At 40.6% G+C, this 22,025-nt stretch overlaps 2 protein-coding genes across 10 annotated transcripts in view; both read right to left on the minus strand.

Annotated features, from left to right (window-relative positions):
• LOC111867479 (cytochrome b5 reductase 4) overlaps positions 1-13,022 on the minus strand; it is a 15,178-nt gene extending 2,156 nt beyond the window's left edge. Inside the window, exons 1-9 of one of the 7 annotated variants that reach the window (XM_023857398.2) lie at positions 12,882-13,022; positions 12,036-12,116; positions 8,821-8,991; positions 8,215-8,315; positions 7,394-7,550; positions 6,460-6,921; positions 4,785-5,088; positions 1,022-1,111; positions 770-940 (exon numbers count right to left, since the gene is read on the minus strand). In XM_023857398.2, the coding sequence (XP_023713166.1) occupies positions 770-940; positions 1,022-1,111; positions 4,785-5,088; positions 6,460-6,921; positions 7,394-7,550; positions 8,215-8,315; positions 8,821-8,991; positions 12,036-12,102 (1,523 nt within the window). In that variant the 5' untranslated portion in view covers positions 12,103-12,116; positions 12,882-13,022. Of the gene's footprint in view, positions 1-769; positions 941-1,021; positions 1,112-4,784; positions 5,089-6,459; positions 6,922-7,393; positions 7,551-8,214; positions 8,316-8,820; positions 8,992-9,064; positions 9,564-12,035; positions 12,117-12,822 lie in introns of those variants that run through there. The other 6 variants (XM_033752701.1, XM_023857395.2, XM_023857396.2 and 3 more) reach the window with 6 other exon arrangements.
• A 1,818-nt stretch (positions 13,023-14,840) lies between these two features.
• LOC111867471 (ATP-dependent DNA helicase PIF1) overlaps positions 14,841-22,025 on the minus strand; it is a 112,227-nt gene continuing 105,042 nt past the window's right edge. For all 3 annotated transcript variants that reach the window (XM_023857375.2, XM_023857373.2, XM_023857374.2), the window contains 5 exons: positions 21,230-21,477; positions 19,945-20,084; positions 18,595-18,783; positions 16,647-16,792; positions 14,841-15,215 (listed from right to left, as the gene is read on the minus strand). In XM_023857375.2, the coding sequence (XP_023713143.1) occupies positions 14,994-15,215; positions 16,647-16,792; positions 18,595-18,783; positions 19,945-20,084; positions 21,230-21,477 (945 nt within the window). In that variant the 3' untranslated portion in view covers positions 14,841-14,993. The remainder of the gene's footprint in view (positions 15,216-16,646; positions 16,793-18,594; positions 18,784-19,944; positions 20,085-21,229; positions 21,478-22,025) is intronic.

Below are 22,025 nucleotides of genomic sequence, written 5' to 3' on the forward strand. Positions count from 1 at the left end.
AATCTGTAGTTGGTGCCATCTTGCTGACAGTGACAAGTCTGGCACAAGGAGGGGAGAAAACCACCATCATCATAAAAGACTTTATTAAGCACCATGCCACAAAGACACATGGGGAAGTACAAGTAGAGCTCGCACTAAATGGAGGTGAGTGGTGAGCTTGATACCCCAAATGCACCCAGTGGATAGGATATAGGGAGAGGCCCTCCAGAGATTGCATAGACATTGTAGTTAACAGAAAAGTCGCTGCATCTTCCAGGGACCAAACCTCAGATGTCCATCACATAGCTTATTCACTACACTAAGTTATTCCTGCACCACCATAAATGTCAAACAGTAATAAATATCTGGTTATGAGCCCCACGTGGGGCTCATAACCAAGACTTACTGACTGACTAACCGTCAGTCGCAATGTGACTTTGACTAGAGACAGCAGTCAGTTGAAATACAGCAGGAGCCAGACTCTGTCAAAGTCCAGCATTCGCCGAATTAGTTGCATCAAGTGAATGGAGAATCGCAGTAGTGGTAAAAGTGATAATAATTGTACTTGAGTGTGTAAAACAGTGTGTTCAATAAATATTCGCTGAATCCGAGACCCACATGAAATTATTTGTCATGTTACCTAGGAGACAGAAGTAGGTTACCAGGTACCACACAACAATATATTCCATAACATATAATAACATCCATGTTATCTTAAAACACTTCCCACAGTGTGAAGAAGAATGATAATTAGGAGCTGTTTCCTACTCACAGAGAATGAAGTTCTTACCTGACAGATGATTCCCTAAATTGATCAGGACCACAGATGCACACAAATGTGTCATGCTTCTTTTGTTCAGTGAAACTGGGTACCACTGCTTGCAACATGTCCAGATTCAGAAGTCCCGTCTGCCCTGACCATTCACTGTCTGCCGCTGTCAATACGTGCGTCACACAGAATCTGTAGCCAACATTTCAACTCTGTTACACATTTCTGAGGGCCTCATCATCCATGCATGTGATACACATACAGCTCACCGACCTTGTGTCTGTGGTTGCAAGTCTGTCCAGCTGATCCTGCCACAAGATGTCTCTGCTTGTCAGGTTGAAGAATAAAAGGCTCACCTTCTGGCTGGAACAAATATTTCATGCACAATGTCAAGATTAAAATAAACTGTGTTGAAATTGCTTATTTACTGTGACAACCACACATCTTAACCCATGGAAATAAAAATGATTCTGAAAGTGCAAACAGACATAACATCACACATATTTTCTCTAGACATGTCTTGAATACTTACATTAAATCAAGAAGAAAATTCTCCATCTTAACGTAAATGTTAATTTTTAATTTTTGAACTCTGAGAACTTTCTGATAACTGTTTGTGCTTTGCACACCTGGATATCAAAAGGGAGCATAGTGGTATTTGCCGACTGGAAGATGAGATGTATTTCCACTTCTAAGGGTTACAAATCTACAAGTAGTCTGACATGAATTTTAATGCTTCATACTGAAAGTGTTAATGGCACAGTCTGCACCCCGGATCACTAGTTTGCATTGTTGTGCCACAAGATAACAAGGTCAGAAATCATAAGATGCCATGAGGTCACCCGAAGTACCAATGAAGTTACATAACAAGTTCACTGATTTATGCTATCAAAAGATTCTGAGTTAATGTGTGACTCAACATAAAAATGGCTGATAATGTTTATATGGGTACTACACAAACCACCTCACAAGCATGTAATAGAAAATGTATAGCTTTTTCTTTCTCACTACATGTTTTGACCACACTGGTCAATGGGTGAAACACAAATTTCTAACACATATAATTTTCTTTCTTTTTTTTTTTGGTAAAATGTAATGCTACATAAATGTGTAACACAGAAAAAACACAGGTGGATTAGTCAGATCCAACTGAATTATTACATAAGGGCAGTGTAAAATATAATATTACAATCTGTCTAGTCACTCTGTATTCGAGTTCATGTTCCAAAATCATGTTAAATGACTCTTTGGTTTTGGTGGAGTGGAGTTATTAATTGGAATTGGATGTTTAGAGGTCACCAGTAAGGTAGAGTGAAGTAGGTGTGCTCAGAAGTTGTGTGACATGGTAGAATGCGTCTGGAGGCTTGGGTTGGAGTGGGCCACACTTATGATTCATAATGTAACGTGTCTGGAATCCAGAAGTCACTTCTATGGAAATGCTAGAACAGACTATTGCATAAGAAGTAACAATAGCGATACTGTAACCCCAACAGTGAGTAGTTGTATCGAGAAAATTGAATCTCCACGGTTACGACAAACAAAGCAACGTCTCCATGGTTATAACAGAGGGTTCATTTGCCTAGCAGCGGCGAGGGTATAAATAGCCCAGCTTCGACGAGAAGCAGTCAGTTGTGATCGAGCCTCCAAAGAAGGAGTCTCAGAATAGTCTTCGGAGAAGTCAGTCGCAGAATAGCCTTCGGAGAAGAAAGTCTTCATCGGGCCAGCTAAGAGGCCAGCCGTGATCAAGCCTCCGGAGAAGAAAGTCTCGGATCAGCATTCGGAGAAGAGAGCCCAGTGTCTCGCCGAATATTGTGAGCAGTGATTGTAACACTGCAAGTGCAAATGATTGTAAAGCGTGTGTAAGGCGAGCGATAAGAATAAACTCGCAATATCAAAGAACGGCGTGAACTTATTTGTCGCGTTATATGCCCAATACGTGACAATACTTTAAGATTATGGTGATTAAACACACAGAACAAACAACTGTGAAGTAGCAAATAATACAGCGTTTCCTGAGTCAAACATAAAAAGAGTGAAACAACATAAAACCAACCTTACGTCAGTTCTATGTGAAAAGTGTCATTCGTATGAACTCAAAGGCAGAATTGAACGTCAGTGTCATGCAACATCATCACTCAATGAGAGGCTGAAATTTTAATGTCATTTAACACTGGATACAAGATCTATGATTCATGCAATGAATATTGATCCTCTGGTCATAGCTGGCCAGATGACTTCGTAATTGTATATTCTACTGAATAACTCTGTTAAGGATCATCTGAAACAACCTTACTGGCTCTTGGTTTTAGGGGGGGAGTCATCTTGAAACACCAGGGCCATACACAACAAAGTACAACCACTGTGCCAGTGAATGAAGACCATGGCAATGGATTTGTACAGTAGTGATAGTCAAATTATTTCAAAAGTGCCATATGGATGGATGGCAGAATGACAAAAACCTTGCGGTCAACATGAAAGTGTAAGCAGTGAATGTGAGATAGCAGATGGGAATTGTGATGACAAATAGGAACGGGAAACAATATGAGACCGGCGAAGCTTAATAAAGGTTAGTAACTTCAAAATTAAAGGTAACTAAACACATTTCAAGTATAACTTGCTTTCCAACATTTACTTTCTTTCACATGTTTTAATGATTATGAAATTACTTCATAAAATTACTTTTTTTTTGCGCAGACTCATTTCTTAATGCAAGGTTGTCTTCCATTCAGGCAAATATGCAGTGCACTGTGCAAAAGTGGCTGCATTATAAATTACTGCATAGAATAAAATTGGTTTACTGGAGAAAACTCTTATTTTCATTTACATCCTTGAATCTTTTTCCAAATTCTTGTACTGGAGTGAAAAAGTTATTCCTGCATATGCCTACTTTTACCTTAGTATATTTACCACCAGGGCACTGGATAGTTACCCTTTTATGCATGAAACAGTTGTCAAGCATTGAAATGTACCGATATAAACTGATTTACATTAAAAACACCACACCTTATATTTTCTTAGCAGCTGAAGAACAGACAGAAACTCAAGAAAACTAGAGAGACAGATGGGGAATACTCTTCTCTGTGGAACACAGTGAGCAAGTTGATGCAAACATCAATGCTCCTGACTTGTATTCAAGAAATGCAAAGTGCAAGTTTGACTCCTGTAACTGAGGTTTCTTATGGCTTTCCTCAGTCCTTCCAGAAAAATGCTGGGATAAAGATAAAAAATATAGCTATTGCTGTAACAGGCCATGGAGGCCCATAGTGGTTGTGAGATGTAGAGGCTCTCAAATTTTCTAGACAGCTTACAGATGGTGGTGAGGTTGTCAGCCTTACGCACCGGTCGCCCTTTAGCCCAAGGAAGATTCCTGGTACATATTTCTGTTAAAGGCTGAATCGACCCCAAAGCCATAGTGCAGCTGGAAGAATCTGGTAAAATAAAAATTCCAATGACCTCATCAGGAATTGAACCTGCAACCTTTCAGTTTGTAGCATAATGCCTCAATCAGCTATGCTACTGCATGCCTCCAAAATTCTGGTACAGTACCTTAAATTAGGTCAAGACTGCTTCCTTCCATAATTGTGCCTAATCATTACCGATGAGGTCTTTGGATTTTTTCAATTGACCTAATCCTTCCGGCCGCACTATGGCCCTGGGGTTCACTCAGCCTCTAACAGAAATGAGTACCAGGAATTAAATCAATAATTTTCCTTGGGAGTAAAGCGCAGCCGGCGCGTAAGGCTGACAACCTTACCACCATCTTTGAGCCGGTTGTCTAGATAATGTGGGACCCTCAATGTCTCACAACCCTGTGGGCCTTCACGAGCTGGTACAGGGATAGCTTTACTTTACTTTACATTACCATCATACAAATGTTTGATGCTACATATTTTTAGTCATTGACAGTCTCATTAAATAAACAACGAATAAGCATAAATAAGCTAACACAGAAATCACAGTCCCTCTGTAAGCCATGTGGATGTGTCACACAGCACCAAAAACAAATGTTTTGACAGCCATTTTTTAAATTACTCACAATCTCTTTTTCTTGCCAGTACTGAGGGCCCAGAGGATGAGGTTCACCATAGGCGTGAGGCCTGAACCTGCAGCCAGCAGGCAAAGCCTGGTTGTGGCATCCATCACAGACAGCTGTAACAGCCCGACAGCTGGGCCCACATTCACCACATCCTCTGGTTTCAGGTCACACAAATATCTGCTCATCAGGCCGTTAGAGCACTGCTTCACCATCAAGCAGAGGCAGTCCTCACTCCAGTCAGGTGGCAGAAACTGTTCATCTAGCGCTGCAGCCATTGGTGTGTAGCTGCGTATCACTTCTGCACCTGTCAGCACACACAACATTCATATGAACACACCACCAGAGGAAACAATTAATTAACAGAATCATGTAATATTAATTGGAAAGTCCAACATTCACTGTAACAAATTTCTCTAATATAAGTGTAATTTTAAATTTATAATTGTATTTTTAGGCATTCTTTCAGTGAAATACAAGAAATGATATGAGTCAAATCTCTATGTCCGTCTGCATGTTTCATTTTTGTTAAGTCCTCAACAGATTTTTAATTTTATTCATTCTGGTCCTTCACACTAGTTAATTATTACAGAATGATCAACAGATCTGAATAAAATTTGGTATCAACTTTGTGCATCAAAAGCTATTAGGAATAATGAACTGTACAATAAAACCTTATTTAAAATTAAGTTCCTTGCTGTTGCACACCATAACCAAACAGGAATCGCAACCAGACAAATATTCTGTCAGTTTATCTGCTTCCTCTTGGTGTTATCTCACAATACATATTCTAGCCCCTTAAGCCACAATTTCTCAACCCGTGAGCCATGACCTACAGAATATGGGACTGCTCAGATCTCAAGAATTATGTCACACAGGATTTCCACACACAATTTTAGTAAGCCAGTATTTAGTATATGTGCTTTTATACAATGTAGCTGCAGCTAGTGAAACATTTTGCACATCTTTTCATGGCTGCACAGGAACATTTTACAGATGGAGGCTCTGGATATATTTTGGTTCTTCGTGTCATCATACAGCCTGACAAGACCTGGAACAATATGCAGAACTACATTTTCTGCTAATCGGCAAAGACTGGGGAGGGTTTGCATTTGTGATACAAATTTATGTATTATGTTAGCGGTCCACAAGTAAAGCCCCTGCCTTAAGGAGCCTTCCTCAGAGGCACTGTTTCCAGAATACTAAAGAAAACTAGAAAGTACAATAATTTTTTAAAGGCTGTAGTCTTAGATAAACACATAATCATGCCCACTTTCTCCTACTGCCATAATTATCAATTACTTTTCATTTCACAGTTACACTGTTTTAGATTATTAAAGCATTATAATTTAAAATGGAGCTGGGATAGCTATGGGCTGGACAAGTGAGGGGTCAGAGTTCAAGCCCATTAGGGTCAAGAATTTTCTCCTATCCACCTCATTCAGACCAGCTCTGGAGTCCTGGGGTCTCTTTCCCCAGGGATCAAGTGGCCGGGGCATGAAGCTGACCACTCACCTCCAGCTAGCACCGAAGTAAAAACATGTGGATCTATACATCCACTCCCTCATTCACCTTCATGGCATAGTGCTTAATTAGTTAAGCTCAGGAACAACTTTACCTTTTATTATAATTTCAAATTGCTAGTAGAACTATGTTGAAACTGAACGCAATATATTACCATCAATGGTGGCAAGTACTGGTACACTGTAGCCAATAGGAATGGTGTCCATGATTCGGTGCTTGTGGCGCAGCAAGATTAACTTGGTGTTATGGGTCACACTGGACACACTCACCACCTCCATGGGGTCATAAGGTTCTTGCCCCACATCCCTCTTCTGCCCGTCATCTTCCACAGGACTGCCGAGTTTGTGCCACATGTGAGGGGTGGCCTTGGTGAAGTATATCTCTACCATACCAGTGTCACAGTTAGTCCTCACCTTGCATGGCCACTTAACACTATCTTCTAGCAGCAAATGAGTCACATGGAGGAGACTCCCCAGCTTTATGTGTACAGTAAGGTCTTTGTGGCTTGTGAATAGCATCACTCGAGTCTGGGGGAAGTCTCCTAGTGTGAAGAACTGCAGAGTCACTGTACCAAGCTGCTGGTACCAGTCCATTGACACTGACTTCTCTTGGGGATCTGCAATCAATTCAAGATGCATATATTATTTTGTTAGAGGGATCTAGTTACTCTCTTACATTGAGGTGAAAACATTCGTTTCCAAGATGAAATTACCCACAATCTTTATCCAGCTAGCTATAATAAGGCTATGCAAATAAGTCCCATGGATGTTGTAGATGACAGTGCCTGAGCCCACCTCCTCTTCACATTGTGTTCTATTCCTCTCCGGCCTCCTTTGGCCTATGGCCCATAATGCTTCTCGCTACTGCAAGTTATTACAACCAACATTTCTGTGAACAGGAATTGTTGGCCTGGAGGGAATATAGGGAAGTGTGCTGGAGGTGGAAACATAACAGTTTAAGGGAAATGTGGAGAGGGTTAAACAATGGGACTTCTTTTGTGGTCTTAACACAGGGAAAGTACTGACACTCCTGAAATGATGAGTGGCAGAAGCAACTCAAAATGCTCAGAAGAGCACTAGCTCACATACCACACTGATCAGCACCTCTTTTAGTGAACAGCTTTCCAATAAATGTAGTGGTCTTCTTGTTCAGGACAGGCAGCGCCCCTGTGCTTCTGTTTGACTGCACTAACCGACCCACAAGACACTTCTGCAGCAGTGACTCAAAGTTCACCCACGGATGGACCTGAACCAAGAGGAAAACATACTATTCAACGGGAGGGATATTATATTGATTAAGAATCAAGAAATCTGTCATATGGAGCAGGAACATTGTCTGTTAATCTAAAGAGCTGATCAGAAAGAACAATATGAACCACCGGAATATGGAAGTCCGCACACATAATCTGCAAAGTGTGTCTGATATACAAAATGCTGCACGCACTTGTGTATCAAGTCCTATATAGAGGTGTGACATTATCTTGTCATTAGGTAGTTATTCCAGTTCTGTGGTTCTATTTGTACTCAGTGTGCTTTGGTAGAAAGGTATCAATATTTCAGAGAAACATACTGACTCCATTTCCAGGAAAAAACTTTGTAAACATGAAACTTGGAAGCAGCAGGTTTTTCCAAATCGGCAACTATCTTGCAGACTACATGCTGTCACAATCCAGAAGACATTATTGCAGTAACATGTCAATGTAAATGCAGCTGATAAAGAAGCTCCTCCCACATAGAACCCAAATGTTATTACAGCACAAGAAAATTGAACCACTGGACCCCATCCTGAGCCAGTTCAATCTATGTTACAGCTAAACCCAACAAATTATTAACCTCCCACTTATGCTTCCATCAAGGTTTTCAAGTGAAGTTTTGTGTACATTTCTTGTTGACCCCACAGCTGAACCAACCTGGGTGAAGAGGCTGGTGCCATCTTTGCCAATCCCTCGCATCAACTCTGCATCTCCGCCTGGGTGGAAGTCCATGTAATGTGTAACATTGTACACTCTACCTGGAAGCAAGAAAAGTGTGTAAACAATCTGTATGGAGCAGGATGCTACACATTTCATGCAAGAGAATGATGAATTTACTCATTCAGGGCTACCAGAATATTTGGCACCAATACATGGAGAGCCATCATTTATGGCACATGTGTGCACAAGGCAATATTTATGGAAAGTCTCCATACTCCATCATCACATGTGCACAGGGTATCACAAATGTTCAGTCTGTCATGCATGTTGTATATGTAAGCATGGCCATTATGCACATACCAGAATGTGCACAAGACCAGCATTTGGATACAAAAAAAGTCCACATAGTAATGCTGTAATTGGGTACACAAGCATGCCAAAAATATGCACATAGGAACATCGCATACCTGCCAAACATACGTCCAAAAGCACACCTCACAAGTGCCGAAAACGGGTAGGGGTATTACATGCATGCCAACTATATATGTTCACGTACTTGCTACAGAATCGTCCATATAGAAAATGTGGGTGCCTTCACTTTACCTCTGATGGCTATCCAGGCGTCATTCTTCTTGCTGTGGGCGGCCAATTGCTCCGGGGTCACGTCGAGGAGCACGCCTCCCACACCTGTCAGGTCCACACCAGAGTGACCCAACCTAACCCAGTCCATAAGCGAGTGGCCAGGTTTCAGGGCCACCTTGTTACGAAGATTCCCTGAAACACGGGGACTGAGGACATATCGGATCGTTCAAGAACTTAGACCTATCTCAACCTCTGAACCAACTACCTTCTGCGCCCTGAGATTTGGGAGCCATCTTGGAGCAGCAACTGCACCACGGCATGTTGCCGATCGATACTGGTGTAGCTGTTGCGGCACGAGACAAACGGTGCCATATCCGTTGCACAAAAGGTTTTCCCCTGATTTACGAAGAATCGTTCTCCGGATAGTTTTGCAGGGTGGCTGTCTTCGCCCATAGCTTGACGAGCTGACAATCGACATTCTTGTTATCGTTAACAAAATAGCGATGAATTCTCTCTTGTGTCGAAAAGCCTCCAATATTTGTTTCTTACAACACTTACAATAACAATGAGGTCCATTCGACCATCCATTCTTTCCAACTACTTGCCGTCACTTGAAATCTATCGAATAATCAGTTTTATATTTACGTATGTATTCTATAATTCCCTCCATTTCTATGCTTTGTGTACCCTCTGGTGGTAGAAATTATAATTACAACGATTTTCTAGCGCCGAAAAAAGTAAGCGCGTGTCGATTTGGAGTCGACGATTTTTCTAACAATTGTTTAGTCAGAAAATGTAACAAATTTGTTTCCAACTGCAAAAGGTCCAAAAATACTGTAACATAAAACACTCTTCAAATGAACAACTTCGCTACAAGATGTTAAATAAAAATTCACGCATACTTTAACGTTCGGAATGTAAACAGAGTACATTCCCACATACAGGCAGACAGCTATGGCCCGAAAAAAAAAAGTCTCAGGATAGGGGATTAAATCACATAAGCCGAACACAGCTTCCCAATAAAAATAAATGGAAGCGTCTGAGATCTGTTACCAATGGTATCCCGAGTGTTTTGTGTAGTACAGTACAACTTCACTATTTGAATAATATTTGCCATCCTATTATGAATAAATTACTGGTTTGGGGCTTTTCTATTATTTAATTACTGATGTTTATTCTGTGTACGGGTAGTTACACCTCCATGGTCTAAGTGTGTTGGTTTTTCAGCATTGTGTCCTGAAATTTGTAAGGGGGGCTGGTGCCTTGACTGGTCTAGTAGGGGCAGTGGACCAAGCAAGTTGAGTTATGTTGCAGCTACAATCTTGGGATTTGCCTCAAGGGACTGAATAAGCCACAAAACCTTAGGACACCAAAACTCCAGGCTCACATTTTAACCTAGGACTCCTAAAAGTGAAGCTAAGCGTTAACCACTCACCTGCAATGTTCATACAAACTTGTGTGTTGGGGTGTGTGTGTGTGTGTGTGTGTGTGCCCCTACATATCAAACTCAACCTTTTAAATATCAGTTATAAAAGAACCTTCCGCTCTGCTTATTAGTACATAACACGAATTGACTGAATGTGGTTCCCTTTTACAGAAATGATACAGATTTGTCATGGGAACATTATTTTTGGTCATGGATCAAGAATAATGTACAACATTTCAGAGAATGTGTACTGCTTGAAGACTCTATCAACAGCATCTGCATACTGAAGCCACAACTTTGTTAACTGCTTCCCTTATTATCCCAAGTTAATTCAGTAAATCCATGTTGTGTTATGATAGAACTCTCTTTGTAATGAGAATTCAAGTTTTCTTCACTAAATGGTAGCACTGAACAGCTGGAACCTTGGTGCAACAGGAGAAACCTTGCAGTCTTTACTCACTATAATATTATGTGAGCAGCTACTGTTTGTATACGATTATATATGGCTTTATTTCATTTTTTTCTTGGTAAAAAGGAGACAAAAGATGATTTTTAATGCTAATTAATATGATGGGGAATATGATATTTTGGAATACAGTTCCAGAATTTAAGACTAAAGCTCAGATTCAGATAGCTCAACTGATATATTGCAAGCCGCACAATAGAGTGAAGCTCTCCTTGCACCACCCTGCTTCCCTTTCAGGGTGAAACCATATAATGATATTTCACAGTTATTCATTTTCTTTGGTAATGAATTCACTAATGGTTAAAAATTACTGTTTTCCAGGGCATGACCCTGGTAGATCGCTACCCATATCTGGGAGAAACTGCTGCCTCTCTCTTCATGAGAGCAGAGTAAGCCAAACATGAATTATTTTTGTGGATTATTTAATAATGCTGTCAGTAGCTAGAATACTTAATGTTCAATGGTAGGACAGATGAATGATGAACTGGAACAAATTTGGAAGGAAGCAATTATGACCTGAGGGAAACCGAAACATGAAAGAAGTGGTATGGATATATGGGAAGGGACAACTGGGGGCCAAAAGCAAATCAATAAGAATAACAGTGTAAGGAGAATCTGGCTCATTTTCATTGTCACTGCTATAAGACCCTCAAATTTCACATAGCTGATGGTAGTAAACCCAACTTCTACACTCAACAGTGCCTGTAGAATCAGGCAAAAGGTCTGGGGAACTCTAGGCAAAAACAGTCGCATCCAGATTCTATTTATAGAATTATGTAGTCTTCAAGGAGAGCTTTATGGGCAGTCAGCCATATCAAAATGGAATGGATTTCTGATGTTTTCGGAACTGTCACTGTTTGCAACATTAATTATACATTTATATGATCAATCTCAGATGATAGAGACATGAGACATTTTCTGAAACACTATAAATCCATTCCCGACAGACTGCCTGAGAGATTTTATCGCATCTACATGCCACGAAAGCTTCGTACTGTTTTCTTGTCAACTGAGGCACACCGCACAGCCAGCTATCCATAGCCAGACTTTTGTATTCACAAACCATAATATACTTATATTCAATTGTCACTGGGATGCAATGAAGATGATTCAATAACTATGACTCTTAGACCCAATCAATCTTACATATCTACACCCCCCTCCCCCAAAAATACTCAATTCTATGGCTATTTCTGAACAGAATAAAATTTCAGATTATGACAGATGTCTCCTTCAAGCATTGCAAATGTAACGAAAATAGAACATGTTTCCTGAAACATGGTACAGTGAGGCACTTGTTCTGTAATTTGCATTTTAATTCTGGGCAGTACAATAAATTCTTACCTGTGGCTGAACCACTGCCTCCAGATGCAGTAAGAGCCATTCTAACTGGAGTCAAGGACTCCTTCATTTTGTGTACTGTCCCTGCAACAAGAAAATTGCATGCACTTACTACAGGACTGCTCAGACATCTGTGAATAGGAGAATAACTTCTTTTGAGGAGGTTCTGCTGCTCATATAGAAAAGCTGTACTCACAGATTATTACTAGGGGTCCTGCACATGGTAACACATGCACATAAAATGTCATTACTGGGCACAGATTATCACTGTAATAATTTACTAGGTTAAATTCTGGAATGTGGACATATTCATGAGACAGTGGCCAGTATCCATCCCTCTTTTGTCATGTTAGATATTTCTTCTGCCTCCACAAACTAAGACTCTTGCTGATTACTGTCCTTTTGAATGTGACGTTTTTAAAAATCTTCTACCAGACCACACGGGATCACAACCAGAAGACAGTTATCTTAAGTCAAGCACGTAAAAACCTCAGAGGTTTCCTAAAGTACCTTTCTTCCAGTTCAAGTGGCTATTAACACTTCGAGATATATAATTACACTGCACCCTCTGACTGCTCTGTCCCATTCAAATTTCGCGCCGAAGTTGATACAAGCTCAAGCCATCAGCAAATTTATTATGTACGTATGTAAACTTGTTCAGAAAGTTAGCTAGGCACTGCCTAGCCAAATGTAATTCGACTTACGCAACCCATTGGAGCAACTTTGAATTGATACATACTGCTAATCATCTCGGCTTTTAACGTCTCAGTAATACTATAATCATACTGACCATTTAGCTCCTACTACAAGGTGCTAATTATTGACAGCTGGTCACTCACCAACACTCACCACCAGTCCTAAACTGCAGTCGTTCAATCGCAAAATATTGTTAACCTTACATCTTTGTACATCTCTTTTGCATTAATCACACATGCAGCTGCCCAACTTATCCAAATAAAATTATCGCAATATCAAACGGGTCTTGGTAACGTTCCTAGTAGGTTGGCATCAATGAGTTCCCACAGTGAAAAGTGCTATAGAGCATTGTAGAAGAATGCGAATTAAAAAAAAAAGTGTGTACTGCGGTGTTGAAAAAGTGTCTCTGAACATCAAGTATGGATTACGACAGCAAGTAACCCAGTTATATGTCCATTAATCATATTTCAGTGTTAAGAAAATGGCTTCTTATAATTTTTTCTTGACTGGATATGTAGACATCCACACGGTTTACTGTATACCAAAGATGGTGCAGTAGTCGTACAAATAATCTAGTGCTACCAACGTTTCAAATTTAGCATCTGTATTTTTGTTGGGAAGATTACACGTTTTTCTATGCATTCCGATTAATCACATTAAAAAATACTTCCGTGTAGCAGTCCCTGAGATGATTATAGTCGTTCAGTCGGTGTAAAAATCCCTTGTCATTTTGTAACACTGTAAGGTAAGCCGCGCCATAGCTCAAGCGGTTAGTCGCTGGCTTCTCAGCGCGGCGGCCCGGGTTCGATTCCGGGTCTGGTCAAGTGGAATTTGTGGTGGACGAAGTGGCGCTGGGGCGGTTTTCCCTGCCAATCTTCATTCCACCAAATTCTCCATCATAATCACCAGGGCAGGCTACAATAGGCCAATCAGTGGCCGCTGTGCCAAGGGGACCCAGTTGGACTCCCCCCCCCCCACAAAGCGAATTAAAAAAAAAAAAAAAGACATTGTAAGGTTCATCACCGTGAAAATGCTCTCTTCTGGGATGGAATGCCCTGTAGTCCAGTATAAGTTCCGGCCTTCTTGGAGGAATACATTGCCTCCATCTTCAAGGTGAAATAGTAAGCAGCAAGCACAGCTTACTTTTTGCTGACTGCTTCACATACACTTTCATCCTGAAGACTGAGGAAATACATTTCTCAAAAACTTCTACAGGACTACATAATATCGGATCCCACAAGAAGCCACAGTCACAGCCAGTCAGCTGTCAGAACTTCACATCCAGTGTACATTACCTTGTTCACATCACATAGCCCACCACAGAACCTTATTCTGAGTTATTTAATCCAGTGCACACAATTACAGTTCCTGTCTTCAGAAATTATCTTGCATAAATAGGATGTGAACTCAACTGCTTCAAATTGGGGCTGACTGCTGTCACTGTGAACACAGTAATGACTCCTCAAATTCCATTAAGAGATTGGGAATTCCTTAAGTAGTTGGTTGACTGTTGGCTTCTGAAGGGCTCTGCTGCATGGAATTGGCCAGAAATAAGATTAATGCACAGGCAAGAGGATAATATCAAAATGAATCTTAGAGTCATAAAGACTGAACTTACTTGTGACAGGATCATCACTGATGTCCGGCATCCTATCACATGTAAGTTCAGTCTTTATCACCCTAAGATCCAGTTGATATTATCCTCATGCCTGTGCTTTAATCTTATTTCTGGCCAGTCCCTCCATCATCGTCATCATCATTCTGGATACATTACAGCAAACAATTTCTTGAAAGCTACCCAAGGATGAAATGGAAGGTGCATACATGTCTGGCATATTCCAAGTCAGGGAAAGGAGCAAGAAACGTCTTTATTCAAGATACATAAACATTTCAAAATGGTGTATATGGCAAACCATTGTCTAAAATGTGGTAAAATATTATATTCTGGGATTCTACTACTGCAATACTTCTTTTGACTTGTTTTGGACTTCATCCATCGTCTGGTATGTAAAAGACAAAAGACCACGACGTTTTGGAGACTGGATCTGTCTCCATCTTCAGGTGGGTGGGGAAGGATAAACCTACTCAGTTGGGCCCGTTAGAAAGAGCTAGTCTCAATCACTGAAGTCCAAAACAAGCCAAAAGAAGTACAGTATACACCATCGTCAGAATCCTTTCAAGTCTACTACTGCAATGTTTGTGATTATGCCTTGCCCTTAGTATCACAGATCAAGAGCTCAATTTAAATCCTGGCCTCAACACCTGTTAAACTCTGGGCCTGCCAAGTGGGACAATCTGCATTTGGTGCAGTTTCCTGCGGAACTTCTTGTAGAATGCCAGGACGTCAGGGTTCGCCCAGACTTGTTTTGGGTCAAAGTCCAAGATCCTTAGTGTGTCAAGGCTCTTTGCTCTGGACAGGGCCACATAGGCTTGACCAGCCTCAAACACACGAGCCAGAGACATCTCAACACAGTCCAGGGTCAGTCCCTACAATGGAAGATGAAAATCAGTTCCCACAATCAATAATATGATGAAATGATACCCATAACATCTTCACTGTCTGGTGATACTCTCACATCAGTTGCTTACAGCATTATACAGTTATATTAATGGAAGCAATGAGTACTAACTACTTTAAATACTACTACTACTACTACTACTACTACTAACAACTACTTTAAATATGGGACAACTTTTGAAGAAGGCAAACTAGTAATACAAGAGATGGCAAAATATACTGCTGTACTTTCCTCTTATGGACACAATTTTTTTAATTCTTCATGATTTACCCATCCAGAAGCAAAGATACATGTCACGCCCACAAGAGTTCATGAAACTAATATGAATTTGAGCTGCATCAGCCAGTCAGACTGGCATATTTACTGATAACTTAAATGAACATTTGTATCTTTTTGTTCTCACCATGGGTAAATTATTTTAAGCATTACAGTAAGGTGGGACATATTCTTCGAATGAATACAGAAGAACAGAAATGAACATATCTACTATCCATTACACAAACGAAACTACTGGTCCATAATATGTATGCCGTGTCCGTCTTGTAGTGCACTCAATTTCACCTGTTATTTCACAACATGTTTCAGCAACATAGTGCCATCATCAGGTGCTCCATTTACGTTAATCTATTGCATTGCTTGCCATTATGTCATTGTAAAATTATTTAAAAAATATGTTGCCAAAACATGTTGTGAAATAACAGGTGAAATTGAGTGCACTACAAGACGGACACGGCATACATATCATGGACAAAAATCAGTGCAACAGGACGCTAAAATACGTTATGAAACTACTGGTATGGATCTGCTATGGATAAAAAAATAATTCCATGCTCAACTATCAGCTGAGGGTAGAATTAGAGAAATTTAACACTGTAGGAGTGGTAACACACTGGCTGGTCAGACTATCACACATTCCAGGGTGTGATGACAAATAAACATGGAACAATGCTGAAATGATGACCGGCAGGGGAAACCCAAAGAAACTTGAAGAAAAACCTGACCCCATTCCATTCTTTCTACAACAAATCCAGTGTGCAATCATTAAGGACTGAACCTGAAGCTCTGCAGTGAGAATCCAGAATCTAATCATCTGAACTATAATACAGTTATGATATGGATGTCTCTGGAAAACTTTGTGGAAACTTTGCTTCACGTAACTGCTAGAACTTCATAACATGACACAGATACTGACTTCATGTTGAAGATACCTTTCTGTTACAGTTAGCGAACAACTGATGACTATACGCAATATAGCAATTTCTTCTAACAATATTTTCTTGTTTTCCTGAGCTGTAACAGGGCGTATCAGGTCTACAGTACATGCTCCATCTCACAAATCACACATCTGATACACCTTTCAGTACCACTGTGAAAACTTTAGCTCTAATAAATGAAATACCTGAGATTTATGAATGGAGAAAGCCCAGGCAAGCCGCAGTGGGATCTGTTTGCGTGACAGCAGTGCCCCACTGCGTGTCTTAATGATCCACCGTTCAGGCTTCAGTGCCATCTCCTTCTTTGAGCAGAACTGCACTACAGGCAAACCTAAAAGTCAGAAACAAACTGGTTTGAAGTAATAATATTGCAACATGGTTCATGTTATCCGAAACTGCAACCTGATTCCCTCATTCTGAAGGCTCATCTTTTCTCTTTAGTAGGTTATTTAATGATGCTCTCAATATCTAGACTCTACAGTGTTGAATGGTAAGATGACTGATGAATTGGAATGGTTTTGGAAGGAGAGGTAATGCCCTAATCAAGGTATTTACCTGGAGGACTAGGGATAAAACTCCACACAAGCCTGTTCAGTACCAAAGCTTGTTATGGACACAAACCGAAGAGTAATCCATATCCTCATGACTGATATTCCTATGATCCCTTTTCATATTATCCTCTTGCCTGTGTCTTAGCCTTCCAAGTTTCTCTATCTCCATTCAAGCCATCATCAGTAAGTACACTAATATAAGACAAAGGTCATGCCATAGCTAAAGGTGAGTCGCTAGCTTCCCACCGCGGCAGCCCGGGTTCGATCCCGTGTTTGGTCAAGTGGGATTTGTGGTGGACAAAGTGGCATTGGGGCAGGTTTTCTCCGAGTACTTCAGTTTCCCCTGCCAATCTTCATTCCACCAATTGCTCCACAATCACCCTCACCTATCATCTGGGGCTGATAAATAGGCCAGAAGTGGCCGCAGTACAAGGGACTTAGTCCCACCCCACTAGCAATAAAAAAAAATATATAAGACAAACAAAAAACTCCGCAGCTTTAGTCCTCAACTGAACTATAGTGCCAACTTCAGCGGATAGCACTAATATGTATAAGACAGGCTGCTTAAATCACAGAACTGTCTGTAAATGGGACCTATGCAAAACTGTGATGCTGTAGCAAAAGCACTGCTTCGTAGGGTCTGGGTGCTCAACAAGAAGAAAAGATTTGCACCTTGTTACGTTTGTATTAAATTATAAAAACTGAAGACCTAGGAACAAAGGAAACAGCTTGTCAGATATCAGGAAGAAAAGACCGTGGGAAGACAGAAAAGGGAGTGAACTTCTGATCTATTGGACTGCATGAAGCACATGTAATGCTAGAAGAAAAAGATTACCTTTGCACTGAACTAATACAGGATCTAACAGTACACATTTATGTCAATGCAGTAAATTTAAATTGGTGCCACAAATCAACTTTCTTAACATTTCTAAACAAACGATCAAAAAAGTTACCAGAGCAAGATCTTATCATCCGTCAGCATAAGATATTGTGACAAAATTCTGGAGGCATAGAGACATTCTGTGTACCTGACAACTCACAATCGACAGACTATTTTGAATGCCTTAGAAGTGATCAGGTCCCATTCAGATCAACTTGTAATATCGTTTTATATTTTTCATACAATGTTATTCATTTCCCTCTGTACCTATATTAACTATAAGTATCACAGTTCTACAGTCCAAGTTGCTTAGCAGCTATTAGTGCAACAAGTAATCCCTATGTGATGCTACAACAGTAACTGAACATTCAACTGGAATCAGAACTCACAATTATCAAAATCAATAAGCAATTTCACTACTTCCATGATATTTGCAGACACTTTAGGTATCTTGTCCTCTTGCTCAGTGCCAATACATACCTATACAACTGTCGTAATAAATAACCAATTTCATTATATTCACCTACTGCTTATTTTCAGAAAAGCCAGGACAAAGAATGAGTGTTGTTTCAGTTGCTCTGTGAGCTTGACTCTAACCAGTGATCACAGCAACCACATGCACTTGAAGCCTGCAGGAGCACCCACAACCATTTAAGCCAATGAGCCAATAAGCATGTTAATGCTGTTCAGCACACAGCTTACCTTTGTCATCAAAACTGGTGATGATTCCCCGAGCGCCATTCACCATGCCATCTGCCACATTTATGTTTTTCATAAGCATCACCTGAGCTCCGACCTTGAGTACCAAGGAACTGGGCACAGGAGTCATCTGATCAAGCATCTTGGTCAAGTAGGGATCACTGTCTGTTGCCTCAAATGTCCTAGTGGCACCTGGGGGCAGTTCATATCTCTGTGACAGGATGGAAACATCAGCAACCATACTAGTACTGAACTGATATCATCTCAATCAGCAACGTGAAACTGTACGTCACAAATCAACACCAGATTCAAGAGAAGTGCAACATTAAAAAAAAAGACTAGAAAAGATAAACTTAGGCACCAAGCAATAACAAATCTTGTAGGATTTGAAGTTCTCACAGTTGTGGCTATGAAAAGTTCTGTGTTGTGGGATATAACACCATGTAGTCTGTTGAAAATCACCATGTTAGGTGGGTCCGTCACCACAGCATGGCACATCCTTAGGTTGCAGATGGAGGAGATGCCATCCAGGTATGAAGGGTAGCTGCAAATATACTGAATAAGCAGTCACTGACAGTCAACAAGGGGTGGTCCTCCAGCTTGGGGGCTGGGCATAGGGCTGACAACTCCTCACCGTAAAAAATGAGCTTGTTACGAAAAATCACAAGAAACTTCGAACCTGGATGGACTCTCTGGATAAACAACCTAAGCGAAAGAAAATGGATATGAGATTTGGTACTTTGAATGTTAGAAGTATGGATAGAGCAGGCTCATTTAGGTCAGTGGCAGAAGAAATATCAAAATATAAGTTGGATTTAGCGCAAGTACAGGAGGTCCGATGGGACGGAGGTGGCAATGAACCAGCAGGTGAATATACATTTTTCTATGGAAAGGGAATGAGAATCATGAATTAGGTACAGGTTTTATCATACATGAGCGAACTGTATCAGCAATTCAGAAGGTAGAGTTCATTAGTTGCCCTGAAAAGAATCCTCATTGAAAAACTAACAGTTCCTCTTCAGCTAGTTAGGAAACTCCCTCCTTTTATGGAACACAACAGTTTACTACTGTTTGTACGAGCCTGCAAACCGATAAACGAGACAACAGAAAATGAAAGAAGCTGTAAGAAAGTATGACAGGTACTAAACAAGGAAAAAGATATAAGCAGATATTCAGGCTAATCTGGGAAGCAGGTATTTAAAACTTAGAGAGAAAAAGACAAGCAGATTGGCATGAAGCATCATTATGTAGAAGGCTGACCAAGGTATGACGTTTAATCATGGATGCTTCTGCTGAACTGAGGGCAGACAGTGCTCCTGTACCTTGCAAGGAAGAAAAGAAGAGTGTTGATACCTGCAAGATTATTCAGCCTGCTGCTGTTGATTAGGTTAGCATCCTGCATGTGGCTGCACAGCTGAGTCGCTAAAATACCCCCCCTCTCCACCTTGTGGTCCATTGTGGCCAGGAGCTGGGCTGTTATCTCAGGTGTAACTCTTTAAATAAAAAAGAAAAAAACTTTTGTAAAACTCCAAGAAATTGGGAAATTTTTTTAAGATGTTGACAATTTTTGTGCCTTAACCTTTCCCCATCCTCTATACTTCTATACTACAAACTAAAGTACAAGTAAAGTAAAGCTATCCCTGTACCAGGCCGTGAAGGCCCATAGGGTTGTGAGACGAGGGTCCCACATTATCTAGACAATCGGCTCAAAGATGGCGGTAAGGTTGTCAGCCTTACGCTCCTGCCACGCTTTACTCCCCAGGAAAATTATTTAATTAATTCCTGGTACTCATTTTTGTTAGAGGCTGAGTGAACCCCAGGGCCATAGTGCGGCTGGAAGGATTAGGTCAATTGAAAAAATCCAGTGACCTCATCGGTATTTGAACCCACAACCTTCCAACTTGTAGCATAGTGCCTTAACCACTACGCTACCACATGCCCCAGCTACGAACTAATTTGCAAAAAAACTTTCTTTTGGGAAAATGTAAAACTCCTGCCATTTGTTGTTCATACACACAGAATACTAGAAGAGATATTGAAGAATGTAAATAGCAAAGACATAACACTTAGGATGTGATCATACAGTAAATTTCTAAATGGTCACAGTCAGTAAGGGTTAATTACATATTAATTTTAACACAGGCCAATCAATTCACCTACTTACAGCAGTACTGACACGCATTTCATACATTCAAGGAAACAGACCTTCAGTCTTTCCAAGCACAGTAGAAAATTTATTTTGTACAAAATATCACCAAACAACCTGAAGGGAGCATTACTGTGCTGTGTGTACCTCGACTGTGTTCGACTGTCCCATGAATCACATAAAAATACCAAAGAAATGGACTGAGCCCCAACTGAATGTAATGGCCCGTTGGTTGGTTGTGACTGGGACAGAAACAGACTTGGGCCCAATTTTATGACTTACCCTTAAAACTAGTTCACAGCAGGATCTGCAGTATCACACCTGTGTGTTCCATGGAAGCGTGACATGTCTTGATGAACTGTGTAACTACTGACTGCGTGGTTGCGACCTCACGTCACAGTACCCACAGAACCAGAAGTTACTAGAACTACGCTGAGAAACAAAGCTCACTTTCTGAATTTCTTCTGTCTAGCAGAAACAAAACATGCTCACCTGCCAATACGCACATTCTGCAAGATCTCAATGAACACAGGGTCTGACTGTCGATGGACCTGATTCAACTCAAAGCTGACATGCACACATCGGTCCCATGCAGGGCTCTGGAAACAGAAGCGAGCTCCCTTCTGATCCATCTCCCGTGTCACAGGAGGCAGCTGCAAGAAATCTCCACACAGGATCAACTGCAGCCCTCCAAATGGGCGGTCGTTCCCTCTCACCACACGTGCAACTCGCTCCAGCTTCTGTAATGGCATATCTCAAAGCATGTGTCTGAACAGACTAGGGAAAGTCATAAAATTCAGGAAAGTCTGAAGCTTTACTCTTATACATTGGGCTAGACACACACCTCACATGCCACAGAAAACAATGAATTTAAACAGATTATCAGTACAAAAAGTGGTACAAGATTTTGATTAAATTTGGTAGTAGGCAGGCATCCACACTAAAATCTGATAGACAAATTCCATTTCGGACCATGTGAGTACTTATCCTGTACTTTACATGAATGTGAAATCAAATATTTTCAATTTTATAGAAAAAAGATCATACAAAAAAAATCTATACATGACACAGGCGTCATTAAAATCTACCCGTTACTTTTCCTTTAAAAAATGTATAGTTAACAAGCAGAAGCACCTAATGTTCGATCTGAAGCCTTCATGGGAGGTGATATTAATAAAATCTTCTCAATCTATCAGCCCTGGATGATGGGGACAGAGATGGCCCTTAAATGCTAGTAATTTTTAACCAACTGTTATGGCTGATAGCCCATGAAGATTTTATTAATATA

The sequence above is a fragment of the Cryptotermes secundus genome, unplaced genomic scaffold (assembly GCF_002891405.2).
Source record: "Cryptotermes secundus unplaced genomic scaffold, Csec_1.0 scaffold843, whole genome shotgun sequence".
Taxonomy (NCBI): domain Eukaryota; kingdom Metazoa; phylum Arthropoda; class Insecta; order Blattodea; family Kalotermitidae; genus Cryptotermes; species Cryptotermes secundus.